This window comes from Stegodyphus dumicola, chromosome 3, assembly GCF_044657685.1.
Source record: "Stegodyphus dumicola isolate Sdum_Otavi_A_Nest chromosome 3, ASM4465768v1".
NCBI classification, from domain to species: Eukaryota; Metazoa; Arthropoda; class Arachnida; order Araneae; family Eresidae; genus Stegodyphus; species Stegodyphus dumicola.
The window spans coordinates 264,535,320-264,550,741 of NC_140770.1; the positions used below are offsets into that span (position 1 = coordinate 264,535,320).

General features: G+C 34.3%; 1 protein-coding gene across 1 annotated transcript in view; it reads right to left on the reverse strand.

The window, feature by feature from the left end:
* LOC118185068 (neprilysin-2-like) overlaps positions 1 to 13,336 on the reverse strand; it is an 89,478-nt gene extending 76,142 nt beyond the window's left edge. Inside the window, exons 1-2 of the mRNA XM_035354863.2 lie at positions 13,214 to 13,336; positions 7,341 to 7,448 (exon numbers count right to left, since the gene is read on the reverse strand). Coding sequence (XP_035210754.2) covers positions 7,341 to 7,448; positions 13,214 to 13,247 — 142 coding nt within the window. The 5' untranslated portion in view covers positions 13,248 to 13,336. The remainder of the gene's footprint in view (positions 1 to 7,340; positions 7,449 to 13,213) is intronic.
* Positions 13,337 to 15,422: the final 2,086 nt, after the last annotated feature.

Below are 15,422 nucleotides of genomic sequence, written 5' to 3' on the forward strand. Positions count from 1 at the left end.
GTAAAGACATCTTGACCAATGTTATATCTTAAATTCCTATATTGTTAAATGTTAAATATGAAACTACTTGCCGTTAAAGGTAGTAATCGTATAGTGAAACGTGTACAGCATTTTTGCGTTGTGAAAAAAATGCATTCCGGGACCGCGCCGTGAGAGGATCGAAAACATAAAACATATACAAGATATAAAGGAAAAGTTCATATTAAATATATAAAGAAAACATACTGTAAGAGGTTCCAGATTAAATATCAGTTTATTCAATTACAACACAATAAGAAAAATCTTAACCTCATCTGAGAGTCGGTTCATTTAAATTCATAAAAACTGAAGGTTTGTCTGGTGATTTAAAGGAAAGGAAAGGGAAACAATTTGGCCTGAGAGTTAAATTTTAGATTCGACGTTGTTTTTTTTTACTGCTAAGGACGTTTTTGAAAAAACTTGCCTAAAGTTCCAACACACCAAAAAAAATAATACTTATCTTGAGTGGACATCTTGAAGTGGAGGAGAGCTCATATCTTAGCTCTATCCTTACGTCACTTGGCAAATCCGCAAGCCAGAAACTCGAACGGCACGACAATAAATTACATCAGCTATACCGTCAAATCTTACGCCTGCTACTGGTTTCCATAGAAGAAAATTATTCCCACTGGAAGCAAGAGAACAGCTTACACCGCATGGCTGTCTGCCTAGACTCTCAGCTCCACCAAGGAAAATGTAGACAATTAAGCTAGGCATTTTAGAGAACGGCTAACGCAGGCTTCCAGTTGTCTAAGGTGACATAATTCCTTCTGTTTTCAAGTCGGAGTTCAGAGGACATCGTCCTGACTTTTGCCGATACAGATAGAGACCCAAGTCTCTGTTAATTTTTTTGTTATTCGCTCAACAGTTTTTTTTTCTTCGCATTTTTGAGAAAACCCGCGGCCGGGGAGCATAATTGCCGCTCCCCGCCGGAAGCACTGCTCGATGCCGACTAAATCTTTTCCTTTCTCCTTCGCAACACCCACAAGTTTTTTCTCAGTCTCCGTCAACAAGTCCGTCAAGCCCGAAAGTCAGCGAATCCAAGCAGTGAGTGCCTAAGCGAGTCCAGAGTAAGTGTGTAAGAGAGTCTCGCCTCTTAACCAAAACGCGGCCGGGGAGCATATTTGCCGCTCCCCGCCGGAAAACACCTCTCGGAGTCACTTACATTTTGTCCAGCAAGCCCAAAAATCAGCGAGTCAGTCCAAGAGTCCGCCAAAAGTAAGTGTGTCCAACTCAAATTTCCTTCTTGTCCTTCACCAAACGGGCTCCCACTATGGCTTCACTTATCGCCCCCTTAATTATGGCAAAATCTTCGTTTTCAACTCCAGAATGCGGAAAAAAGGTGATCGCGCATGCGCGCCCTTCTTCACTTAGCCAACAACCGGACCCTCAATCGCCAAAAACCTGAATGACTTACATTGAAAGACAAGTAGCAACCTTTGACCTTTCCGTCACGTACTTTCCTCTCTTAAGGTCAACTAACAATGAAAATTCTTTCTCGAACATTCTAAAGCGCGCGAAATCATGACTTGGCGAAAATTGCCTCCCTTTCCCTGCTTCTTCCACAATGAATAAAAGTTTGTACAAGATTTGCAAATAGAGGAAAATAAATAATATTCATTTAAACTAAATAATATTTCCAGAAGCATCTGTTTTTCCCCAAAATTAAAGCCTTAAAATAAATAATTCAGAATCAAAATAAAATTTAAATTTCCATAAATCAGAAAATCATTCACCTAATTTTTATAACGCTATCAGATAATTTCTCTACATAACATTTATTAAAATTTCCTTTCTACCAAACCTTTCTTTCAGAATATTTATTGCCTTAGCATAATTTTCGGCAACTAATGGTAATCCCTTTATTATTTATTGACATTAAAGCTGTGTCCGTTAGTAAAGATTTGAGGTAATTAAATTTGTCTACATCCTTTAAAGCAGAGTTATTATGTATAGCAGATTTGTATTGAGTCCCAAAACTTTGAAATTCACATATTTCGCCTTTAAATTTATTTATGATTAATTTCGGAAGTTTAACGCCATTTGAGTTTGTGTTCTCTACCGTATCTATAGTAGATGAATTAGATGGCATCTCATTTAATTTACTGCATTTCTAAATATTCTATTGATCTTCGATTTGCACAAGATAATTTTACTTGTATATTACAAGCTATCCTGCATTTTAATTTCTTACTCTTTTTTTTATCTGTTAGGATAGCTTCGATTTCAGTGTTCAATATTAGTATATCGTTTTCATTTTCATTTAAGATGGATAAGTCATCTTCTAATAAATCAAATTTAATATTATCCGATTCTATTTCCCTCTCCATTTTAGCAATCAGTCTTGTAACTGATGCTTTTAGCATTCCTCCCTTCTTTTAGTGCTTTTAACTTATCCATCTTAATAATCAATATTCAATCACTAATCGAACAATAATAAATACTTAAATCATAATATATCTAAAGACCACTGTTACCTCGGAATTTCTGCGCCCATGTTGCAATTATTGTACTTTTTTCTTGTTCTTATTTTCTTATTCTTATTTTTTACATTTAACATTTGATAAATAATCTTTTGCTTACCTTTCTTGATGATTTTACGCTTGCCATTTTGCTTTTCACACAGAAATTTTATTTTACAACTATTTACGAAAATGTGTACATTAGAACGTTCATCATTTTTTACTCTTGTTGCCACTACATCTATATAAAAATCCGCAATGCGGTAAGGAAAAAATAACGAGCATAAAAATAAAAAGGCACATAAACTGTAACAACCCGTGTAGAAAAATCTGACACTTTGCCCTTGCATGGCTATGTAATGTCTTGATTTCAAAGTGTACCTCAGATAGTTGCATAACCCGGGTGATACCCGATTAGTCTGTGCGAGTCGCCCGGGTGTCCAGACCTGCTCTCAATTGTCACCTGTGGCCTGGAAATCCCAGGCTGAGTAGAATGCGAATAAACTTCATTTTTCTGTAGACTCTTAGAAATCAGTTCGATCACTCTGCAGGTGAGTACTGATACGTTTTGACGAAATCAAACTGTTTTGGCATCATGATTCTAATTATGTCGACGAAGACGCTGAGTCTTGTCAATATCGCCCTCTCACCTGTTTAATTAATACTGATAACAGACTGATTGAACTATAGCTTCTTGGTAAAGTAAGAATTTTGTTGTTTTAATTATGGACAAGATGACTGCTATTTCTCAGGCTGAGGAGAAGTACTCATATTTCAGAATGATGTTAATTATTTCCGTCAGCAGAAAGACCATTTGCAGTGCGAAGTTCTTTACCATTTTATGAATGACTTTGTTAAAACCAGGATTTATTTATTTTTCTTATACAGCCCTAAACTTCAGAAGTCAATTATTGGACTGATGTTGTTTACATTTGGATTTGTTGTTAACTGGTGCAGTGTATCTGAATCATTAGGATTCTAGATGCGTAGCTGGAAGTTCTGCTTTCTCAATTTCGGCGTATTTGATTCTGGTATGGCCGTTTAATGGCGGAATGTTTCTGTAGCTTTTTGTGAGGCGTGACATAGCTCGTCAGACAGATCTTTTATCCTCAGTAAAGGAATTAATATAATCAGCTAAACTGCGGTTATTTATTTGTTTTGTAAAACAGCCGACAGCATCATGCAGTCAGTTGAGACATTTCTCTGCTGAACAAGATTTTTCAAGTCAGCTATTCTTCGCTCTGTATGCTTAAGCATTATGGCAGAAGAATTTTCCTAAGCCTAATGATTTCATCCGTAAAATTCTTGACCAAACTGTCAATACTATCCCTCGAATGTACTGCTGGAATCCAGTAGAGTGTTGTTTACAGACTTGGCAAATTTTCTTTATTTAGAAATAAAACCGTTATCATTTGGTGGAATATAATAACTGATGTCCAGGAAGATCCAAACCGGATTATGTTCTGATGATAATTCATCCAACACAGAAACAACCAATGGATAACTGGTACTTCTGAGCAAGAAGGAATCTGTTTCTACTGAAAACAGCGTCATACTGTACTAAAATGGGTAAAGCTGGTGTTCGTATCCTGGCAGACAGTAAAAAATTTCATTTGATTTAAAATGGCGTTGGAAGTTTAGCAGTTCCATGTACGGTGTTGTGCATTTGGGTCTCCAGTGTGGTAACTCGAATGTTGAAAGAGAGCAAAACATCCAGGTCAGAAGAAACATGTTGTGGCCGGCGAATGTGAGGCTCATAGGTAGAGATAAAGATGTATGTGAAGAATGTGCTTAAAGTGATGTTAATACCTGTGCCTTCTATGCCTGAAAGCTGCGGTACTGCTCTTGGAAAATGAGGGATGGAGTATTTAACAAGAACATGGTACTTGGGTTCTTGGTTGGGTTTCTTGTAAGAAAAAATACATAAACATTCACGATATAAAGAACTTTATGTATAGGTGATATTTGATAAAGGTGACATTTCTGGGATATTTGCAATTACAGTATAGGATTCATAGACAGATTTTTTTTTAATTTGCTTTGAAAATAGAGCACGTATGTTTAGAAAAAAAACTAATGCTTCAATCAATTGTAGAAACATTAGGTAATTTTTTGAAGCAGGCAAGATGAAAAATGGCAATCGCTTTCACCGGAATCGAACCACGGACCTCTGAAATACCGTCTCAGTGCGCTGACCGCTATACGACGAAGGTACGCTAGGAAGGTGGGAGAAATACCTTATACAAGTCAAATCAAAAAGCGTTTGAAAGAGCGGTGTTATTGAACGCCCAAAGCAGGAAAACGGCTTACATTAGCTTACAGTGTGATTGAAGTAGTTTATGAATCTTTCAATCAATGTTTGACATACCTTTTATCCATTTTATGTAATTGTTTGTCATGTGCTTTATACTATCTCTTATAAATTTTTCTAATGTTTATCTTACGTTATTAGCACTCTTTAATAAACCACTAAATTTAGGTATAGATTATATGTTTATTTATAAATCATATATATCAAAAACTTTGTAATTATATGAGAAAGATCATGACTTATGATAGGGCATAGTTAAAGCCTGAAAGCTATGTCCTGGACATTTTTCTTCATGCCTTTTCTCATACTTCTTGCTTCACTAATGTACTAATGCTTTGCTCACCCGGCCTCTTGTTTTAAGGGGGGGGGTGTAAAATATAAAAAATAGAACGGCTTTGCTCTATGCGAACAAACAACCTCTAATTAACTTTCCGCAATTTCAGGCTCTTCCCCCTAGACCAGTACTGTACAGAACATTTCAGCCTATTACGTAACCGCTTCTATAAATACAGAACTCGCGCCATCGCTTCGCCTCTACTGCTAAGATCTGTGCCGCTGTTCTGCCTTTTCTTTGTTAGAATAATATGACGCATCAATACATAGAAAGAAGGGAGGGAATCTAAAGTTTCAGTTTTTAGTTTTGGTTTACAATTTAGTGATTGGTCAAGAGGCATCTGCATAAAGGGTTACGTAAGATCGCATGATTAAATTGAATGTCGCAGTTTAGATTTACAGCGCTCTTTTTAGGACAGATAGATGAAGTTCCCATATGAAATAAAAATAAAGGAGGTTATAGTGAATTAAATTTAATGTGTAAGATAAAAAATATGAAAGCAAACTTCTAAATTTAATTCACTAAAACCTCTTTTATTTTTCATTTTACGGAAGAGTGCAACATTGTTACACCATGTATGTTATTGTTAATCCTAACAGAAAAATGAAAATGAATGCAATATTTTTCTTCAAAATTTCGCGAAAATAGCTTGCTTGTAACAAAATAGGATAAAGTTTCGCAATGAATGATTATACGATTGTAGATGTGAAACATTGATAATGTATTAAAGTAATCAGTGTAGACTTCTTTTGTGTGTTTCCTGTGTTGTTTTTCATACATTTAACAGAAAGTGTGAGGTTGCTAAAAATAAAATTTTAATGTCTTACGCAAATTTATAATGTAAATTTGCGTAAGAAAGAGCAATACGTTTGTGCGTAAATGTATGTATGCTTTTCTTTTGGAAATAAAGCAAATACACTTATTAGCCGAAATAGACGTTAGCCTAAAAGAGCTAATAATCTCGGAACGGCATTTTGCGTCGAATAACTTTTAAAAGAAATGTCCGAATCTCTTTTAAAATTGTTTCCACCAAATATTATCGCCCTGTATTATATTTAAAGAAACTAAGTAATAAAAAATCTTCATGAACTTATGTATATTTCTCGCATTCTAAAAAAACAACAGTTATTCAAAATTTGATTTTGAATAACGTACCCCTCCACATGAAAATGGGCATGGTGGCCCATTTTCGGGTGGAGGGGTACGTTATTCAAACTCAAACGGGCAAATGGGCAAATTTTCGGGTGAAGGGGTACGTTATTACCCGAAAATGGGAATCTGAAAAAACGAATTTGGAAATTGGATTTTTAGTCCAAAGGGACTTGAGTCCCGAAGGACTATTACTTTCGTTTTGGCATTTTGCGTCGGACGGATAAATGTCGGTTCACTTTTCAAACTGTTGCCATAAAATGTTACAGTCCTGCATTATATTTGAAGAAATTAAATAATGAAAATCTGCGTAAATGTATGTATATTTCTCACATTGTCATAAAATAACGGTACATAGAGTCATCGAATTTTGAACGTAATCCTCCAACGAATATGAGCATGTGGAAGACCAAATTTGAAATTTGAAATTTGTTTTATGATCGATTTCCTATTTTTTAAAACTTTGACGAATTTTTGATTAACAAACTCAAGGATTTCAAAGCGAGCAATGGCAACGTTGTGCAGAAAAAACATTTTTATCTCCAGCGCGTGAGTCTCTGTATCGGAAATTCTAAAGATATGCTCGTTTTAAAACTATTTTGCGATATTGCTGTTGCACTGGATCTTATGGTTTAAGTGCGAGGAACATGATATTTAATAAAGAAAGGTAACACACAAAATGTTAAAAAACGCCCCTTTGGACGTAATTTAAAATCTGAAACATTTCAGATTTTTTTATTAATATTTTTTAAAAATTCGAAGAAAGTTTGATTCAGAAACTGAATTTGACTCATCAATTTCAAAGCGAGCTGTGGAAACACTGTAGGAAATGAAACATTTTTTTATCTCGAGTGCGCGATACTGTCCATCAGAAATTCTAAACATATTTTTTTAAATATGCTTAGCACAATACGGCGTTAATCCAAATGTTCTCGAAACGCTCATGCGCCTGTAAATGAAAAACGTCCGTTTGGGCGTAATATAAAAACTTAAAGCTTTCAAATTTTTTATATTCATTTCATAAATTATTTTAAAGAAATAGCAGTTAAGGAGATACGTGCGTTACCTGCTTGTACGCATCCGTATGTCTGGCAGACGTCTGAGTTAGAAGATACATTGACGGCTGATACTAAAGAATTTGCTTCTCCTAATTCGGATATATCTAGTAACAGACCTGAAATAAAAACGTTTAATAATTTGGGAACAATATGAAAAAAATTTATGTACATGCAATGCTTATGTAGTTAACAAAGAAGTTCTTGCGAATTTGTGTCTTCAATATTTCTGAAAATTTACACATAAATCCCCTCGTCTGAAGATGAATACTGATAAAAACATTTTCTAAAATACTGCAAATAAAACCAAATTTTGTGCAGCAAATGTGCCAAAAATAACGATGCTGCTTGCGAGGTAGTGTTATAGTGCGATTTTCAAAATTCCAAAAAGCTTTTTCTCGAGCCACAGATATCGATTCACAGAATGGAAACATGAAGCAATAAGAGAAACTATGCATAAAGCGTCTTAGTTTGTGTAATCTATTCATGCATGAGATTAATTTGTTTATGTTGTATTTACCACCTATGATTATCAACAAATATATTTCCAATTATCTTTACAACAATATTTTTTACAACAGTTCGAGATCTATATTTTTATGAAATAATGTAGTAAGTAGCTATTTTTACTAGGAAAAGAAATAAATTTAATTTTTTTTTTAAATTGTGGTCAAAATTCAGGGTAATGATGAAGGAATTTATTGTAGGAAGATGCTTCGTGCTGCTGGCGCATGCTTCACGTAATAATCAATAGCCTAAAAACGACCTACATAGTTTGGTTTATTTAATTATGACAAAGCACTCATGAGCTGTCTTCCGTAAGGGACGGGATGCGTTTCTGGAGGAACGGTCTCATATACGCGTTATACGCATGGGGAAGGCGCACATGCAACCAACCCGTTTACCAAGATTTTGAGCCTTGGACCGAAGTATCAGTGGTTAGCGACTTTACCGCTCGGCTGCTAGTGGACACCAGGCAAAATGTATATCACAGATGAGGTATAGTTCGACCGCCTCATCCGCGACCATGAGCGCAAATACGCATGCGCCATTCGGACCGAATTATTCTCAAAATAGGGTGGAAGGATGGGAACTTTCTTTCACTCGTATGAACTTCTCTGGAAAGAGATATCAGCATATCTCTTTCCAGAGAAAGAAGATTTTCACGTGATCTTTCACGTCGCAGCAAGTAATAAAGCCCCCTTTGGACGAGTCTATGTGTTTTAGCAGAATGCCAATCAGGGTTGCGTTTGAGACGGTCGACCTGTACTATGAAGAATTATCAAAACAATATTTTATATTTTACAACAGATGCATATATCGCATTCAACACAGCATCAGTCTGAGAATTGGGACAATGCAGTTTGCAAAATCAACGCATTCTGAACTTAATAGTTTGCTCTTATAGCACTGCGTAAAAATAAACAGAAAATAAAATTTATTATCTAAATAAAGTGCAGGCAAGTTGATGTTTTTTTTTTTTCTTTTCGGGGAGGGAAATATTTAGGAAGCTATTTTGATAAAGTAGTGACATTTTTATGTCAATTAAATACAACTTCATCAATATTTAATCAATACAAGTTTAAAAGCAATTGTTGTCATTTAGAAGTTACTCACTGTCAAGAAAATTAGCTGTTAAACACATGTGAACTGACAATTAAAAGTATATAAAGTGATGCAAGACTGGCTAACGACTTTTCAAAATTTTTAAAGTATGTCAAATTTTGACTTTAGAGATCAAGACCTTCACGTTTTTAATAATATTTCTCTCATCCATAGTAATTTAACAGCTAATTTTAACTGATACCGTTTTGAATGTCAGTTTTAATGCCATAAATCGACTCAATTTCTTCAATCCATTTCGAATTTGAAGGTTGGAAAGCATAGGTTTATTAGCATTTAAACTAGCAACAATGATTCTAGAGCCAGATTCTTACGGGATACGTTGCTTTGTTTAACAGAAGCAGCTTTGACTACAGAGATTCAGAATGGGAGTTAATTAATTTAAATATATATATATATATATATATGTTATAAGAAAAGTTGTAAGAACAATACTAAAAAGACTAATTTTGGTCAAATTTGTTTTTGCGCATTGTGTTGCAAAATTAAGGAAATGAAAAGATAAATTTTAGTGAGCTCGCCAAAAAGTTACCAAAAGCTGTGGCTCCATGAAAACTCCAACATAAGCATATTCAGTAGCTATGAAAAGTGTGAAAATAAAAAATATTTTTATATATACAAGTTCGATTAATAAAAGTTATATGCTAAACATTTTCGGAAATTTTAACACAGTATAAAAAACAAATCAATTGAATGAGGTAAAATAATAGGCTATATGCGAAATAAACAGTAAATTAAAAACATGGTAAAATATTAATTGATTAAACAAGGTAAAAGGCAAAAAATGTTAAAATTAAGAAGCGTAAAATGGTTAATTAGCCCAATAAGAAGTCCATTTTGGCTTTTCAAGGGAAATTTCTTTAATGAACACCGAACCAAGCTAACCCCATTACGCGTTTCGCCAAAACAGGCAATTGAAAGTTTGCGCTACGAAATTTTTTAATTAATTAAATAAACTGTCTAAAAAAATTTTTTAGTCTCAATTCTCTGTTCCAATTTCCCGACGCATCCGCAGATATATATATCTATATATATATATATATATATATATATATATATATATATATTAAAGTTAGCGCTTGCGGATGCAAGTTGAAAGGCATATGAATAGTGAAAAAGATGTACTCAAAATCATTACCAATTTAGGAAAAAACTGCACAGTTTTGTTATAAATAAAGTTGATGTTGTTGTTGCTAGTGCTCACTTGTCTGGCCTATAACCAACTCAAACCCACGAAAATTCTCATGGCAAGGAGTGCATGTTTACGCCTATCGTTGGCAACAGCCTTGAGCACCTTATGGGTGACTGTTCGGTTTAGCTCAGTTCCGCCCCAATTTTGATAAAGAACACCGAGAGGGACGGGTCCGGAGTCTATGGGTCCCGCACACCTCTTCTTTCACCTTTCCCCCTACCATTAACCTCTCGAGAGGACATTCGACTCGTCGCATTTTTAGAGTGCTTCCACGCGGCACGGACTTTATACATTTATAAACATCCATGCCTGCTCCGGGATTCGAACCCGGGCCTTTCGGCACGGCAGTCAGCGACGCTACCACTATACCGGCTGTGTGGCTATAAGCAAAGTTTTTTTTTAAATAAGTTTTCTTTCCTTATCCTCGCTTAATTTTTCCTTCAGTTTTTGTATCCGCAGGAATTTTCATTACAAAAGTTGAAAAGTGCTCGATTCAATTGTTTTGTGGAACTATATTTTTTAAATATTTATAACGAATTATTTCAAAGAAGATATTTTATTTTAAATTGACACAAAGCCCCCTCTCCCGTATAACTGTGAACTCCGTTAAATCTAATAAATTTCTTAGAACTGGTCTTTTGTGTTTTCAAAATGAATTCGGCACTTGATTTTTCTTTACTGTAGAAACTTCATTAAATGATTAGTTAAACTGCTGATTATAGCTAAGTACACAATTGTATTTACTTTGAATCAAACTGGTTAACATGAGACATTTAAAAAGAAATAGGCTCCTACATTCAGGTTACGCTCAACGATAACAACCTAGACCACTATACACAATATGTTCTGCTAAAGATCAAATTCCGGATGAAATTATCGTGTTCAATGTTTTTACTTTTTTAGCGATTAGGTGTATGGGTTGGGGGACAGCTGAGGTCAATTCATATGTTACCACCAGTATGCGGCAGATGAGTAAATTTGTATACTCTACACATATATATATGTATTCGTGTACTAAAATTAAATCAAAGCACATCGTTATCCATCAAAGGATTTGGTCAGTCAGTGGCCTAGTTACGGAATCAATGAGTATGAAGCTCTATCGTAAACTTAAGAGTCTAAAACTAGGTCATAGATCACGGTAATAGGATAACCAGGAAATTTAGGAAGATATTTGAATTGAAATTCAGTCGAAGCATACTTGTTGTGACCAGTGATCTGCAGAGTGATGATTACTGACGATCAACACGTACGTCGCCAGTGTGTTCTGAAGCTGTGAAGTTAAACAGATTTTTAAAACTTCTAAGGACACCAATGCCGTTCAAAGTTGGTATCTGGAAACACGCTAGTTGGAAATGACTTGGGGTCAACTCATAGATTACTAATATAAAGCAGGATAGTAAATTTCGGTAGATATTTAAAGTGAAATTGAATCAAAGATACCTGTACTCAACAAGGTTGTTAGTCACTGATAACCTATAGATTGCGGTTCACCGTGGGGTCAACTAGTGAGTCACTGATGTTTTACAGATTAAACTAGGTGTATTTTTTAAGTGAGCGAGAAGTCTGTTGGTCACCGCTGACCTACAAAGAGACAATTAGTATCAGGTAGCTTGCGGTTCAATAGTCATGCTCCACATAATTAGAAAGTTGGTTGCACGTGACTTACAGATTGATGGTCACTGGAAGGCAACCTTAGGTCACCAGATGAAAATGCATAAATTATAAGGAATTTTAAACAGAAGGATGAATAACGGGTGACTTATGACCTACAGTTACTAGTGGTTAACCCATAAGCTTCCTGGTAATTATGTGTCTATAAAACCTATGATTGCTGATGATCTTTTCAGTGTTGTTTCTGTATTTTCAGCATTTAAAGTGTGAGCAATTCCATGTTGTTCTAATAGCAATACTTTTCAAAGCAAGTAGATCGTTAGTACATGTTAGCTTAATATAACCAAACCTTCCAAATATTTTGCGAAGATCTCGCCGTGGACACATCTAATATCAAAGAAATGAAACATTTAATAACTGTTAAATCTAAAAATATACATACGAATTTTTTCTTCGGATAGCGTGTTACGATAATAAACATTTTACTCAGTTAGAGAAAACATTTGCATTTGAGACGATTTTTTCATTTTCCGTTATTGCTGATTCATAACAATATTATTCGATATCGAGGAACATCTGACTGTTTCGCTAATAACTGATTTGCAAAATTTTCTTAAGAAAAATTATGTATCTCATGTCATATTAACTAACAAAAAAATAATTAATTATTACAAAAATCTGTAACGATTATGTTAAAATATTTCCAGATTTATCTCCCACAATAACAAATCATCACATACTACTCGTACATTAGCAATTATATACGTGAAATATTTTAACCTCAACACGTACACCTCAAATGGCATTATAATGTGATGCGCTGTGGGTGCTTTGTCTTTTCCGGGATATTTTTTGCAGCCATGTTTTAAAATTCTCAGTGTTTCCTATTACATTCAATCTTTGTTTTTGAGTTTTTCCTCGTATGGCAATTTCTGCTTCCTCTTCTCAGTTTCCACAGCAACTATTCCGCTTTCAATTATACTCATGATCATTTTCTTCTATTCGTACCATTCTTTAAAACTTAGTTTTGATGTTTAAGATTTCAAGCATAAAATATGAACATGAAATGAAGCAAATCTCATTTTATTGCTTTTTTTCATTGTTTCCCATCTAGAATTTAAATATGCGGGTATGGCATTATCGGATAGACAGAAAATCAGTACATAGGGTTTTATATCACATTATAGGGATTTATATTTATTTTACATAAATAATTTTAATTAATTTTAAGTTCTTTCAGTAGTGTGTTAGCGTCAAGTTGACGTATTGTAAATTTTTAGAGCTTAATAAAGGGTACTTGTACACCTTCTAATGCGTAGTTCTTACACTTACTTACTACACGTACAGTTGTCAGTTAGAAGATAAGCAAGTTGTTTCCTCACAACATAATACAATATATCAGCCTTATTAAAACTGAAGTCATCATAACTGCATAAAACAAAATGCTTTACTTACAAATGGAGAGCAACAACCGGCCAAGGAGTTTCATTATCGCGTCTATTTGACCTAAAGTTGGAAAATGTCTTTCTGTTTAATACAAATTACAGAAATTACAGTATACTTCCTTTACAATTTAAGCATTTTGAGCAGATTCTGCCATTTGGTGAGCGAAATGCCTTTTATAGGAGAAGAATACATAAAAACTGATGACGACATGACTGAAGAGCGAAGTTTTCGAATAAGGCCCTGTTTTTCTACTATTTTGATTACAGACGCGTTACCATTGTTTATTCATTGAAGGGCTGAACTTTGATTGACATTTCTGGTATTTCAGATGTGTGATTGACACACACTTATGGAGAAAGTTGAATAACACTAGTTGAATTCCACTTATGCGTTATATTGCTTAAAAAGTTAATATTAAAAAAAAAACTCACCACATGCACCATAAGAAACAAGGCAGATTATACCCAGGATGGTATGACGTGGGAAGGATTTTGTTAAGACACAATAACACGCCGAATAAATACTAATTCAGAAGTCAAACAACAAAAATCAGCGTTAATTTACAAAATTTTCACAGGACTAGTTTCGATGGTTTTACCGAACCATCATCTTCAGCTGCAAAACCGCAAATGAACAAGATAGCAAATAATGTTTAGATAAGATAAGAAAGCCTGGACAAGAATAAGCAAGTGGCGCCATCTGTTGGCGAAACCAGAACTAAAACATAATTTCTCTAAAAGCCGAAGGCAAATTTGGATTGGAATTAGGATCGTTAACTAGAACAGAAAGATTTTTATGAATGTGAAATGCCTCTAGAAAATCCAGTTCTCCAATGGAAGATGTTTTTTTGAATAATTTTGGCAGCAGAAAAATTGAAAGTGTGATTTTCGGACCAACAATGTTGAGCAACAGAAGACTTCTGTGTTTCCTTTTTTCTAACATATGCCTCATGTTCTTTGACGCGAAATTTTAAGGCTCTCTTAGTTTGGCCAATGTAAATTAAACCGCACTGGCAAGGAATCCTATAAATACCCCAGGAATTCATATCCGGAATGGGGTCCTTGAGTATAGAAGTTGGAATTTTATTGATGGGAGAGTAAACAACCCGAAAGTTAAATTTCTGCAAAATATGTGCAACTTTATAGCTAATTGATGGAAAGAAGGGAATGACAACAGAATTTTTATAATCTCCTAAAATAAGAGTGTGGCTTTTAGTGTGTTGAGATGAGAATTTTTTAACTGCTTGATTAATAATGTTGGGTGAAAAGCCCCTGTCAATAGCTATTGCTTTTAAATAATTTAGTTCTTCATCAAGGGCTAGTTTGGAGGAGCAAACTTGAAGAGCACGGAAAACATAGGAATAAAATGAAGCTAACTTTTGTTTAGTCGGATGACATGATTTAAAGTGTGGTGGAAGGCAAACCGATGAAGGTTTACGGTAAACTGTAGTACTGAAGTTGGATGTGTTACGTGTGACCAGAATGTCGAGAAACGGAAGAGAATTGCAAGTCTCAAGTTCAAAAGTGAACTGAATAGCAGGATCAATAGAATTCATTGTTGACAGAATCAACGTTGGAAATCAGCGTTAATGAATTCATTCATTAACGCTGATTTTTGTTGTTTGACTTCTGAATTAAGGATTTTGTTGTTTGGGATTGTTCAGAATAATTTTTAGTCATCAGGTATTTAATTTCTAAGTAAAATACAAAAATTTGTGAAGTGAATATAATCTTACTCTGTGGAATAAATCTAAAAGTTTTAAAACTGATATTACATACTTCTTTTCCATACCGATTAGAGGGAGTAATTTTTCTACGCAGACAGTGATTTTCTTTCTTATCTCTCTGCGTTCTTTAACTACAAATGTAAAAGTTTTACGTAAAAAAAAAATTCTTAAGTGCACTAAACTTTTTTTTACCTATTGCAATATTCTTGGTACATGTGATAAATTTAAAATCATGGGGGCAAATATGAGAATTATATTTCCCCACTAACAGAATTTCAACGTGGCAGCATAGAAATGAAACAACTAAGAACGATTACATTAAATTTCTTTTTGACTACTTTGTTTAAAATTCTTCATATTTAACAACGATGCGATTTTACTTTTAATGATATGTATTCAAAAATATTAGCCTAGTTAAAAAGATATTTTTTACTATTTAGCGCACGTATCTCAAGTTTTATGCATTATATATAAATGAATAAATACAAAGTA